Here is a 14,576-nt window from a genome sequence, read left to right on the forward strand (position 1 = left end):
ACTGTCTGTCTCCTTTTGAAATCCTTCATATGGCCCTTCCATAAGAAGACTAATTTAAACTTTATTAGCACCTTAATATTCTTCTCCACAAATGTATGAATTACAAATGTGACTGTGTGTGTGTTTGGGATTGTGTGTGCACTTATTTGTGTTTGTATGTGTTTGCATATGATCACATGATTTCTTAGATATTTTTAAGAAGTTGTCATCAAAGTTTAAAATACCCATAATTATCTATAATTAAAATAATGATCAATGTTACTGGAGTCAGCAATGCATTGTCTCATTTTCTTTCTGATTTAGGAGCATGAGCACTGAAATGGTGATTGGGGGAGGAAATATTACCAAGATCACCCAGTTCATCCTCCTAGGATTCTCAGATTTCCCCAGAATCACAGTACTGCTTTTTGTCATATTTTTGATGATCTACATTATGACTATGACCTGGAACTTGTCTCTTATTGCTTTAATAAGAATGGATTCCCACCTTCACACACCCATGTATTTCTTCCTTAGTAACCTATCCTTTATAGACCTTTGCTTTGTTACTTCCACAGCCCCCAAAATGCTTTCCAACTTCTTCCAGGAAAAGCAAACTATCAGCTTTGTGGACTGTATAGTTCAGTACTTTATCCTTTCCACTATGGGGTTGACTGAATGTTGCCTCATGACAGCCATGGCCTATGACAGGTATGCTGCCATTTGTAACCCTCTTCTCTACTCATCAGTCATGTCACCCACACTATGTGCTCAGATGGTGATGGGAAGCTACACAGCAGGACTCACAGGTTCTTTATCTCAGGTGTGTGCCTTGCTGCAGCTCCATTTCTGTGGACCTAATGTCATCCGGCATTTTTTCTGTGACATATCCCAGTTGTTAAATCTATCCTGTAGTGATGCGTTTTTTATACAAGTCCTTCTTGCTATATTAACAATGTGTTTTGGAATAGCAAATGCCTTTGCTACCATGCTGTCTTATGGTTTTATCGTCCTGTCCATCTTAAAGATCACTTCAGCTAAAGGCAGGTCCAAGGCCTTCAACACCTGTGCTTCTCACCTGACAGCTGTTTCTCTCTTCTATAGTACTGGCATCTTTGTCTATTTGCGTTCCAGCTCTGGCGGTTCCTCCAGCTTTGACAGATTTACATCTGTCTTTTACACTGTGGTGATTCCTATGTTGAACCCTTTAATATATAGTCTGAGGAACAGAGAAATCAAAGATGCCATGAAGAGGTTGCAGAAAAAGAAAATCTGCACCTAAGGCCATAGGCAAGATTATTTCAACAAAATGCCATGTCAGATTTACTACTATCCACACTCATGTGCACATGAATGGGAATCTACAAATAGTGGCTCTTCGGATGTCTTTTAAACAGACTGCATGCCAACATGAATCAACATTTGATTTGATGTCATGGAAACATATCACTTTTAAGAACAGTAGGATTATAATTTCCATGTTACAATATGGCCATCTCATAATTAATTATTCCATCTTTAGGTATTAGGGAAAAATTATGTTGGGAAAGGTGTGGAAGCCTGAACCTGTTAAATTACTAGGCTAAACCTCTACAGAAGATTCCTGATTGAGTCCTTGATCTCCAACTCTTCTAACAATTGTGTCATCAGTATTTTGATATAGTGTAATAAAGACTGGGCCATCTCCATGGATTATCCTGTGATTCTGAGCAGGTGAGAAACAGGAAATTCATAGGGAGACTTCCTGTTTGAAAGAAACAAAACCACACATTGGCTTTCTTAGGATGACTAATCAGAAACAGCTTGATTTTGTCAAAGTAAATCACTACCAGTCACTTAATAAATTTTAAGCCAAACACAAAAGTGGAAGCTTGCATTAAGAAGAAAAATGATGAGAAAGGCATGGTTTCTTCATTGCCATTTACTTGGTATTGTAATGGTTTAGTTTCTTATCTTATGTGTCAATAGCAATATATGAGATGGTGATCTCTCTTCCTCGACTACATTACAATCAGAAAAAATGCCCTAGGTTATTATAGTCAATTAGAACACCCCATGAAATATATTTTGATATTTATGGCATCTTCTCAAATTTGACCTAAATTAGACTTATGTGAATTTATTGTAATATAGTCACTGGACATTAAACATTGCTAAGATACCAATACATGACTGACTGATGTGTTCTTTCTTATTGTCTATGCATGTTCAGTATCTTGAATCCTAGTATTGTGTGATCTTAAATGAATGATATAATGGTAATAGTAGAATAACTAAAGCTTTAAGTTGGTATTTTCCAGTATTGCGGTGGAATTATTTTCTCTAGGTAGACATGACCTTCACCATCATGAAACAGGATTGATTTCCTTACACAATACCTGGTTCACAACCTTGGGTATGAAATATGTATAATAATACAGTGGTACACATGCCCACTAAAATGAAAATTATAGAATGTTAATATTATCTCCAGTAGTGATTTATACCTCTAATTCCAGCATTAATAAGGCAAAAGGATTTCCATGGGCTTTAGGCCAACTTGGGGTAGTGTGATACTATGATGGAAACAAACAAACAAAGGCATGAACAAACCCAGACAAGCAAACTCTCTTCTTGAAACAGGGAATCATAAGACCCTTACCTGAGATGGTAGTCACAAGCCTTTTCAAACAGTTTCATGTAATAGTACATGTGGTTGATTTTGCTTTTGTTTGTTTGTTTTTCTTGGCATATATAGGATGTGCATGTTTGACTATTAGCTGGAACTCCCCAGAAAAGCAGTTGCTTGTTAGTCAAATATGCTGGAGAGGGGAAATCATTGTTTATATTGCTGGTGGAGAGTAATTCATGCTTTAGTAGGTACCTTTAATAAAGTCATTGGGTCACAAAGCTGTACGTGGATGGAATAATTTCTTTAGTCTGTTAGTCCCCTCTCTATTAGGGTCATTGTGTGTTATTTATATGTTCCAAAGAAAATTTCTGCAACATTCAAGGAGCTCAAAGAACCAGGAGAGGCTATACTTAATTATGCAAGTTGAGTTTTCATTTCTGGCTAGTAATCTCAAGTCAGACATAAGTTTGTAGTTCTATGTTTCTGGTTAAAAACAGGACAATGACATGTAGCCACTGGTTTAGCATGCTTCTTAGATTTGACAAAAAGTTTTGGTAACTGTGTCATTATATTTACAGTTAGTTTATTAATCTCCCATACATCCCTATAGCAGTTTTCCCTCCCACCCTCCCTCCCTCTGATCCTTGCCTCCTCCAAAAACTTCCACCTCCTCCTTTCCCATCCACTCCTCCTCTGTTTCCCTTCTAAAAGTGCAAGTCTAAAAGTGATATCAACTGAACATGGCATATGAAATTGCCATAAGTTCAGGCACCCCCCCTTCATGTTATGACTGGATACGGCAACCCAGTAGGATGACAAGTGTGCCCAAAGCAGGCAAAAATACTAGAAACATCCCTGCTCCTTCTGTTAGGCGTCCCACAAAAAAACACTAAGCTACCCATGTGCAGCATGTATGCACAGAGCCTAGGATAGATCCATGTAGGTTCCCTGATCATATGTCCAATCTCAGTGAGTCCCTATGAATCCAGGTTTGTTGATTCTGTGGATTTTCTTGTGAAAATCCTTAACCCCTCTGGTTCTTACAATCCTCCTTTCCTCCTTCTACAGCATTCCCCAGACTCTGCCTCATGTTTGGGTGTGGGTCTCTGCATCTGTTTCCATCAATTGCTGGATGTACCCCACTGATGATGTACCTCACTGATGACAATTGGGTTAGGCATACATCTATGAGTGTAGTAGGACATCATTAGGAATCATTTCATTGATTTTTTTTCTAGTTGTGTTTGGTTACATCTTAGGTATCTGACCCATCTAGCCTTGGGTTTCTGTTCCTCCAGGCCGTGTAAGTGGTGGGTTCCCTCTTGTGGCATGAGTCTCAAGTTTGACTAGTCATTGGTTAGCCACTCCCACAATGTCATGCCGCCTTTACTCCATGCTGGTAGGACACGTTGTTGGTCAAAGGTTCCATGACTGGGTTGGTGTTCTGAACCCTCCACTGGAAGTCTTGACTAGTTATAGGACATGGTTGGTTCAGGCTCTGCATTCCTCATTACTAGGAGTCTTAGCTAGGGTCACTTTAGTAGGTTCCTGGGAGTTTCCACTGCAATAGGTTTCTACCCTGTCCCTGAATTGCTTCCCTTCCATATTATTTGTGTGTCCCAGTATTATCTCCCCCAATCCTTTTCCCAACCGATCACTCCCGTTCCTATCCCCACTCAACCCCAGTTCACCCACAATACCTATTCTAGTTTCTCGTTGTAGGGAGATTCTTGTACTCCATTTTAAGTTCCTCTTGCTACTTAGCCTCTCTGGTTCTGTGGATCATAGCTTGATTAGCCTTTACATCAAAGTTAAATATTTAAAAATGAATACATATCATGTATATCTTTTTTAGTCTGGGTTACCTCACTCAGGATGATATTTTCTAGTTCCATTCATTTCCCAGAAAATTTCATAATGTTATTGTTTTTAATAGCTATATAATATATATTATATATATAAACACTGTGTAAGTGTACTATTGTTTTATCCATTCTTCAGTCAAAGGACATCAAGGTTATTTCACGTTCCTGGTTATTATGAATAACGTGTCTATGAACATAGTTGAGAATGTGTCTGTCAGATGGTGGAGCATTTTTTGGGTCTATGTCCAAAAGTGGTACAGCTAGGTCTTATAGAACTATTCCCAGTTTTCTGAGAAACCGTCAAATTGATTTCCAAAGTGGTTGTACAAGTTTGCACTCCCACCAGCAGTGGAGGACTGTTCCCCTTGTTTCCTTTGCTCCATATCCTCACCGGCCTGTGGTGTCTCTTTAGTTTCTGATCTTAGCCATTCTGATGGGTATAAGGTGGAACCTCACAGTTGTTTTGATTTACATTTCTCTGAAGACTAAGGACTTTGAACATTTTTTTAAATGCTTCTCAGCCATTCAGAATTCTTCTGTTAAGATCTCTGTTTAGCTTGTACCTCATTTTTAAATTGAACTATTTGGGTTGTTGGTGTCTTGTGGGTCTGAATTTCACCCTTCCACTGGAGTGTAGGACATGCCACTGGGGAGGTGAAAAGCAGGGACTGCTTGACTTCATCTCCATGTACTGCTGCTGTCAGGTTCTGGGCTTTAGAGAAGTGCCCGGACACTGCTTGGGAGGAAGGAAAATGTAGTTAAGATGTAAGAGGCCAAAGCTGGGGCTCCCTGACCCCTGGACATCCTGTCACTGCTGGGGTGCTACACAGAGGAGTTGGGAGCAAAGAATTGGGGGAAGGGGTCCATGGGCCTGCAGCGAGGCTGGAACATGGTGCTCCCAAACTCCTGGACGTCCAGGTACCACTGAGTCTCCAGGAGTTGGGAGCAGAGCCAAGGGCCTCAGGACTGAGGACAGCGACTAGCCTAGGGCAGGGGGAAATGGGGAGCTTTGGCTTAGCTCAACAATGATTGTCCTTATCTTGGCAGCAGTTGTGGTATCACAGAGAAGCCTTCTATTGGAGATTTAGACTTGGGCTCTGAAGGCGAAGGTCTTCTCCATGCTCCCCATGGTGGTTTTGATGGAAGAGATAGTCCATGTTTATCTATTCCATTTATTGACTGATCTTCGTGGAAAATAGATGCTTACTAACTCTTCAGGGTGGACCAGAGATCAAATACCCTTTTCAGGAAGGAATGCTTGGGAAGGGAAACTTCTTGACTAAACCCTACAGGGCCTCTAAATACCTTATTATCATGGAGAGCTCTGTCCTGGGGCTGTATGACCACAGGTCATATTTCCTTATGTGAGAAATGTGGCATATGTTCCAGGCCAGGAATCTGGCAGGGAACAGGGAGTTGCCTGGGTGGGTACCTGGGTGCCAGGAACTCTGAGCCCACTCAACCTTACCAAGTCTCCTGGCATGGTCCACTGTCCCACCATATCTACCTTGAGTTCTTTATCAGTTTTGGATATTAGACCTCTGTCAGAGGTTGGTAAAGATCCTTTTTCAATCTATAACCTTCTGTTCTGCCCTGTTGACAGTATCCTTTGCCTTACAGAAGCTTTTCAGTTTCATGAGGTCCCATTTATCAATTGTTGATCTTAAAGCCTGAGTCATTGGTGTTCTGTTCAGGAAATTGTCTTCTGTACCAATGTATTCAAGGCTATTTCCCATTTTCTCTTCTATGGGATTTAGTGAATTTGGTTTTATGTTGAGGTCATTGATCTACTTGGACTTCAGTTTTGCACAGGGTGATAGATATAATTCTGTTTGCATTCTTCTACACGCACACATCTAGTCAGACCAGCACCATTTGTTGAAAATGTTTTTGTTTTTCCATTGCATGGTTTTGGCTTCTTTGTTAAAAATCAAGTATCCATAGGTGGGTGGGTTTATATTTGGGTCACCAATTTGATTCCATTCATTAATATGTCTATTTCTGCACTAATACCCTTCAGTTTTTAAAAAATCACTATTGTTCTGCAGTACTTCCTGAGGTCAGGGATGGTGATTTCTCCTGAAGTTCTTTAATTGTTCAGGGTTATTTTGTATATCCTGGGGTTTTTTTTTATATATGAAGTTGAGAATGGCTCTTTCAAAGACTATAAAACTTGGAAATTTTGGTGCAGATTGTATTGAATCTGTTGATTGCTTTTAGTATGATGACCATTTTCCCTATGTTAATACTACCTATCCCTGTGCATGGGAGGTCTTTCCATCTTTTGATATCTTCTTCAATTTCTTTCTTCAAGAACTTGAAGTTCTTGTCATATAGATCTTTCACTTGCTTAGTTAAGTTACACCAAGATATTTTATATTATTTGGGCTATTTGAAAGGGTGTTGTTTCCCTAGTTTTTTTCCTGGCTCATTTATCATTTCATAATGGAGGGCTACTGATTTGTTTGAAGGTTTTTATTAGTTGCAGGAGTTCTCTGGTAGAATTTTTGGGGTCACTTATGCATACTATCATATTATCTCCAATAGCAATATTTTGACTTCTTCCTTTCTAATTTGCATCCCCTTGAACTCCTTTAGTTGTCTTACTGCTCTGGCTAGAACTTCAAGTACTATATTGAATAGATAGGGAGAGACTGGGCAGCCTTGTCTTGTACCTGATTTTAGTAGAATTGTTTTGTTTCTCTCCATTAAGTTTGAATGTTGACTATTGGTTTGCTGTATATTATTTTGATTATGTTTAGTTATGTACTTTGTATATACAATCTCCCTAATACTTTTAACATGAAGGGGTGTTGAGCTTTGTCAAATGCTTTTTCAGCATCTAATGAGATGATCATGTAATTTTTTCTTTCTTTCAGTTTTTTATATAGTAAATTATTTTTATGGATTTTTGTTTATTAAATCATTCCTGCATCTCCGGGATGAAGCCTACTTGATCATAGTGAGTGATTTTTTTTTCTTTTCTTTTTTTCAGAGCTGGGGACCAAACCCAGGGCCTTGCGCTTGCTAGGCGAGCGCTCTACCACTGAGCTAAATCCCCAACCCCGTGAGTGATGTTTTTTATGTGTTCTTGGATTAAGTTTGAGAAAATTTCATTATTTTTGTGTTGATGTTCTTAAGTGGAATTGGTTCTCTTTTGTTTTTGGGTCTTTGTGTGGTTTAGGTATTAGGGTAATTATGGTCTCATAGAATGAATTACGTAGTGTTCCTTCTGTGTTGGTATTTCAAGGAATAGTTTGAGGAGTATTGTTATTAGCTCTTCTTTGAAAGACTGGTAGACTTCTGCACTAAAACCATCTGGCCCTGGCCTTTTTTGGTTGCGAGATTTTTAATAACTGTTTTTATTTTTTTAGTGGTTATAGAGCTGTCTAAATAGTTTACCTGATCTCAATTTAACTTTGGTAAGTGGTATCTGTCCAGAAAGTCATACATTTTGATTAGATTTTAAAGTTTTGTTGAGTATAGGCTTTTAAAGTAAGACATAATGATTATTTGAATTTCCTCTTAAGTCTCCTTTTTTTATACCTGATTTTGTTTATTTGCATACTGTCTCTTTTTTTTTTTTTTTTTTTTTGGTTAGTTTGACTAAGGGTTTGTCTGTCTTGTTGATTTTCTCAAAGAACCAACTCTTCGTTTCGTTGATTCTTTGTATTGTTCTCTTTGTTTCTAAGTGATTGATTTCAGCCCTATGTTTAAATATTTCTTGCCTTCCACTCCTTTTCTGTTTGCTTATTTCTTTTTTTTTCCTAGAGCTTTCGGATATACTTTTAAATTTCTGGTATGTGAATTTTCTAATTTCTTTATGGATGCACTTAGTGTTAATGAACTTTTCTCTTTGTACTGTTTTCATTGTGTCCCATACATTTCATATGCTGTGCCTTCATTTTCATTGAATTCTAAAAAATCTTTAATTTCTTCCCTGACTAAATGATCATTGAGTAGAGAGTTGTTTCCATGGGTATGTGGGTTTTCTGTTGTTTCTCTTGTTGATTGTTTTTGAAATCCAGACTTAATCTGTTGTGATGTGATAGAAACCAAGGTGTTGTTGGTATATAGGATGGCTACTGAAATTTGTAGATTAACTTTGTATCTTGCTATTTTGCTGAAAGTGTTCGTCAGGTATTTTGTTAGTGGTTTTGGGTTTGTATGTATAGGATATTTTCCTGTACAAAGAGGGATACTTTGATATTTCTCTTTTCTATATATATCACTTCAATTTCCTTCTCTTGTCTTAGTTAAGAGACCCAAAGTTTTTAACTATGGACTGGTATAAAAAAAGTTACCACTTAAATATTTTTATTCCCAAAAGTAAGAACTAGGGCACAGTAAGTAAACAATCACACTTTAAAGCAACCCCAAATCAAACACTATAAATATCAAACCCAGTCATCCAGTGTCTGATCATCTGTAGCTTGTAATTTTCTGTGCTCCAAAGGGTTTCGGCAGGCCTACCTCCCCAGTTCTATCCTTACTCACACGCAAAGTTTCTATCTTAGACTAACTCTATTCCACATGACAGCTCTCTTTGGGAGATATTTGATGATTTTGGAATCTCAGTATCTTGGGGTCTCCACTGCAACTGAGGCTTCACTCTTGCCAGTGTTTTCTACTTTCTCTCCATAGCATCTCCAGACCTGCAGCCAGTGCCAGGCTGATGGCCAGTTGGCTTCTCCCCCTCAGGGTAGCCAGGTCCAGTCCAAACTGGGCTGGACTGGAAGAAGAGAAGTTTAACTGTACATGGGTGGGTGCTGTGAGGGTGTTGGTCTTTAGTGAGTTTGTCTGGAAAGAACACACACCTAGGAGCAGCTTCACAGAACTGGTTCTGTTTATTGGGGGGAATAAAGGCTATTTAAACTCTTCCTCCAGGCCTGACCTTCCTGGTTTCACCACTCCTTAGCCCTATACCTGGTCTCTGTTTTTCACCACAGTTGATTTGTTCTTGTAGTACCATTACCATGAAGACGACTCTTTACTTGCAAGTTTTGCTTTAAGCTCCATATGTAGCCTGGCCCATTTGAACCACAAGTGTATGAATTTCTACATTCTGATCATGAATGTTGTTCCCATGAAGCACAAATTTCTCTTTGATGGTACAGATTTGTTGTTAATCACAGCAGATTCTTTAGCCACAGTCTAATCAGCACACACATCTCATGAATGTCCCTTGACCCAGTTTCTAGTAAAGTCCTTGTCACCTTGAGACCTCATGAACAGGATTACCGCCGCCCATATTTCTTTCAGTGTTATTGTCTTCCAAGCTTTCATTTAAATGGCTTAAAAGCTCTCCCAATGGCTTCTCCAACCCAAGTTGTAAAGTCTCTAATTCCTCTGCCCCACAACACAGGGTCAGGGTTATCACAAGAACATTCCATTTCATCAGTACCAATTTGTGTTTGAATCTTGGTTCTATTCTTGGGATAAATATCCTAGCAAAAACAACATGGAGGGTATCAACGTCTAGGGCATCGGGGGCCCTGGGTATGGTTGCAAACCACCAGGACACAGGGGGTGCAGAGCAAAGGCAGAAGCAACTGCACACAAGCTTTATTAATTCTTATATAGATATGAATATGCATTACTACAATTTTCATTTTGGCAAGATACCATAAGATCATTATTTCCACGATACCAGGAACAACTGAGGCAAGACTCAACAAAGAAATATGACTAAACAAAGGTTTCTTCTCAAAATATTCACATAACAAATTACCCCTCTTTTTATTATCAAAATATGCTTGCCATTACCAAGAGAGTGTGAGAACTGCTTCCACAAAAGCAGGACACAGCAGAACATAGTTTAAGGCCAAGTGAGAAAAACATTTTCTTCTCAAGGGCAGCATTCCAGCCCCTACTTGCACCTGTCAACAGTCCTTACTTCATCCTGCCTGGGAGCTGCATCTCTATGTCTTAACAGGAGGGAAGGGTTTATTTGGTTTACATTTCCTGATTATATACTTGAGGGGAATTCAACACAGGCATGCAAAGCTAGTAGTCACATCCCATTCACATTCATTAGCACAGAGAGATTAAATGAATGCTTATCTGCTTGCTGGCTTCCTGCTTTCTTCACCACATGAAAAGAAGAGCTAATGAAATGTTGCTATCCACATTCCTGGTAGATCTTTCATTCTATCTCCCTTAAGGGAAGCAAGACATGCCCAGAGGCTATCCAGATCTAGGCAATCCTTCCTTTAAGCTCTCTTCCTACATGATTCTAGGTTGTGACAAATACACAGCTAACACACACACACACACACACACACACACACACACACACACACACACACACAAATACTTACATGCACACACACAGTGAGAATGAAAATAGTAAATAATTTTAATAATAATGTATAAACCAAAAAGATAAAACTTAAAAAATATAACCATCACAAGTATCTATACATCATTCTTTGGCAAACCACCTATTATGAAGGAAGGAATGTAATTATACATGCTTTAGATAAAAAAGCTACATTTAAAATATAACTTAAAATTTATTCTTTAAAATTTCATATATATACATATATATATTGTCTTGATCATATTCAAAACTTTTTCTTTGTATTTCTTTTGGAAGAATCATTCTTTCCAACACCTCTTGCTTCTATTTTCATATCATTTTAAAATAACTCACTAAGTTTAACTGGGATTCTTGCATGTGGATGACTTTAATGTCAGTTCCTGAGTCTTGGGCAGCTTACCACAGGAAATAAAACAATGATATAAAGCAATATGACTGCCACTCTGCAAGGAACCACTAAGTTCCAATGATTCCTCAGCTAGTGTTGAATGGACCACTGAAGAGCTTTATCTCCTGCAGGTCTTATGCTGGTAAACAAAGTATCTGTGAATTCAGGGGTTCAATAGCCATGCTATTCCTGAAGACAAAACATCATAACATTCACCCCATCCTCATGCTCTTATATTCTCTCTCCTCCTTGTCCATATTATTAGCTTACCCTTGGGGGTTAGAGAATATAAAATAGTTGTCCCATTTAAAGTTGAGTACTTAAAAGTAACTTATTATTAGCAACTTGACCAGTCATGAATCTCTATCTTGACCATGTCTGGCTGAGTAGAGGCTTCTCTGACAAAGGCTGAGAATTGTACTAAGGATATTAAATATAAGTTTTTAACAGTTTAAATACACACCTATTTGTTTGTTTAAACAGGGTTGTACTTTGTAAACCATGCTGATATTGAACTCACATAGATCAGTTTGCTTCTGTCTCCAGTGCTGAGATTAAAGGCATGAGCCACATGCCCATCACTGCATATTTATTTATCAACAGCAAATTATCCACAGACTCCCACAAATTCCACAACCCCTGCTATAATGATAATGAAATAACAATCTAAAACTGTTAACAAATCCTTAATTAAATGGATTTTTCATACATTGTCTTGGTCATACTGTTTCCTCACAGCAGTAGATCAGTAACCAAGATAAAATTGTAGGAGTTTTCTGGAGGAAAACATTTCTTTAGGGTCTTTAATATGAAGAATCATATCATTTTCAGATGAGAGTGCTTTTACTTCATTCTTTTCTTTTTTTTTTTTTTTTCTTTTTTTTTTCCGGAGCTGGGGACCAAACCCAAGGCCTTGTGCTTGCTAGGCAAGCACTCTACCACTGAGCTAAATCCCCAACCACATTCTTTTCTATTTGTAACTCCCTCATTACTGATTTGCCTTAGTGCCCTAGCTAAGATGTAACACACTCAAATAAGCAGGAGTACAGAGAGTGAATATTTTTTTGCTTTGTTCCAATTTTAGTGGAAGTGCTTTGAGTTTTTGCTCCATTTAGTACTATTTTGGCTTGGGTATGTTGTATGTTGCATTTATTATATTGAATTATGTCACCCTTATGGTCTGAACTTGTGCCCTGAGCAGACTTTGGGCACTGGTTCTGACCCTATTCCCACAACACCTAGAGGAAGCCCATCACCCAGATGCTCTAACACGCTTAGGATCACAGGTGAGGAGGACACAACATCTGTCCCAACACCTGGAGTGACTGGGTCTCCCTGGATCCAGAGATGCAGGAACCCCTGCCCAGCCAGCCATGGGGGTCCCTTCCAATCTGAACATGTGCCCTGAATAGATCTTAGGTGCTTGTTCTGCACCCATTCCCATAACACCCATCACCCAGGTCCTCTAACACTCCCAAGATCACAGGAGCACAGGAGCACAGGATCAAAGAGGAAGCTCAACTCCCAGGAGATCAGACACACCCAAGAGCACCTGAGCTCTCAAACACTCAAGGTCACAGTTGAGGACACAACTGCTTCCCCAACACCCAGCATAACTGGGACCCACATAGGAACGAGGAAATACAAACCCCTACCTACCCAGAGGCACCGGTTCCTTGCAGTTTTTCTCTGTGCTTGGAACAAACTCAGGTCTCTGACCTCCCCCCCGACCCCCCATCCCACTCCTGCAATACCCAGAGAAAGCTTGACTCTCAGGAGCTCTGACACAACAGGTCCTCAGGTACTTGGTCACACCAGGGCTTCAGTATCTCAGAGGCAGCTTGACTCCCAGGAGATCTGATACACTCAGGATCCCAGGATACCAGGAATCTAGGATCTCAGGATTACAAAGACACCTGGACTCTGAGGAGTTCTGACACAACCAGGATCACAAGAAGGACAGGCTCCAATCACAGACAACAAGGGCAGGCACTAGAGACAACCAGATGGCTAAAGTCAAGCACAAGAACATAAACAACAGAAAGCAAGGCTACTTGGCATCATCAGAACCCAGTTCCCCCACTACAGCAAGTCCTGGCTACCCCATCACACCAGAAAAGCAAGATTCAGAGTTAAAATCATATCTAATGATACTGATAGAGGACTTTAAGGGGGCATGAATAACTCCCTTAAAGAAATACAGGAGAACACAACCAAAGAAGTAAAGGAATTGAAACATCCAGGATGTAATAATGGAAATAGAAACAATGAAAAAAAAATCACAAAAGAAGCAAACTTGGAGTTAGAAAACCTAGGAAAGAGAACAGGAATCATAGGTGCAAGCATTACCAACAGAATATAAGAGATAGAAGAGAGAATCTCAAGGGCAGAAGATACCACAGAAAACATTGACACAACAGTCAAAGAAAATGCAAAATGCAAAAACCCCCAAACATCCAGGAAATTCAGGACATAATGAGAAGACCAAACCTAAGAATAAAAGGTATAGAAGAGAGTCAAGATTTCTAACTTAAAGGGCCAGTAATTATCTTCAATAATATTATAGAAGAAAACTTCCCTAACCTAAAGAAAGAGATGCCCATAAACATTCAAGAAGCCTAGAGAACTCCAAATAGACTGGATCAGAAAAGAAATGCATCTCCCATCACTGAATAGTCAAAACACCAAATGCAAAAAACACAGAAAGAATATTAAAGGCAGTAAGGGGAAAAATGTCAAGTAACATATAAAGGCAGACCTAACAGAATTACATCAAACTTGTTACCAGAACTATGAAAGCCAGAAGATCCTGGGCAGATGTTATATAGACCCCAAGAGAACACAAATGCCAGCCCAGGCTACTATACCCAGCAAAACTTTCAATTACCATAGGTGGAGAAACCAAAATATTCTATGACAAAAAGAAAATTACACAATATCTTTCCACAAATCCCTCTCTAAAAGGATAATAACTGGAAACCTCCTACACAAGGAGGGAAACTGAACCCTAGAAAATACAGGAAAATAATGTAATGTCAACTAACCCAAAAGAAGATAGCCACACAAACATAATTTTATCTCTAACAACAAAAATAAAAGGAAACATGGTACTTTCTCCAAAATTGACCATATAATTGGTCAAAAAACGGGCCTCAACAGGTACAGAAAGATAGAAATAATCCCATGCATGCTATCGGACCACCACGGCCTAAAACTGGTCTTCAATAACAATAAGGGAAGAATGCCCACATATACGTGGAAATTGAACAATGCTCTACTCAATGATAACCTGGTCAAGGAAGAAATAAAGAAAGAAATTAAAAACTTTTTAGAATTTAATGAAAATGAAGGTACAACATACCCAAACTTATGGGACACAATGAAAGCTGTGCTAAGAGGAAAACTCATAGC

General features: G+C 39.0%; 1 protein-coding gene across 1 annotated transcript; it reads left to right on the top strand.

Moving 5' to 3' along the window:
- The first annotated feature begins 319 nt into the window (after positions 1 to 319).
- On the top strand, positions 320 to 1,261 carry Or5an9 (olfactory receptor family 5 subfamily AN member 9). The gene is given in 1 exon segment (NM_001000251.1): positions 320 to 1,261. A coding segment is annotated over 1 exon segment (942 nt).
- Positions 1,262 to 14,576: the final 13,315 nt, after the last annotated feature.

Source organism: Rattus norvegicus, chromosome 1 (genome assembly GCF_021556685.1).
Source record: "Rattus norvegicus strain SHRSP/BbbUtx chromosome 1, alternate assembly SHRSP_T2T, whole genome shotgun sequence".
NCBI lineage: Eukaryota > Metazoa > Chordata > Mammalia > Rodentia > Muridae > Rattus > Rattus norvegicus.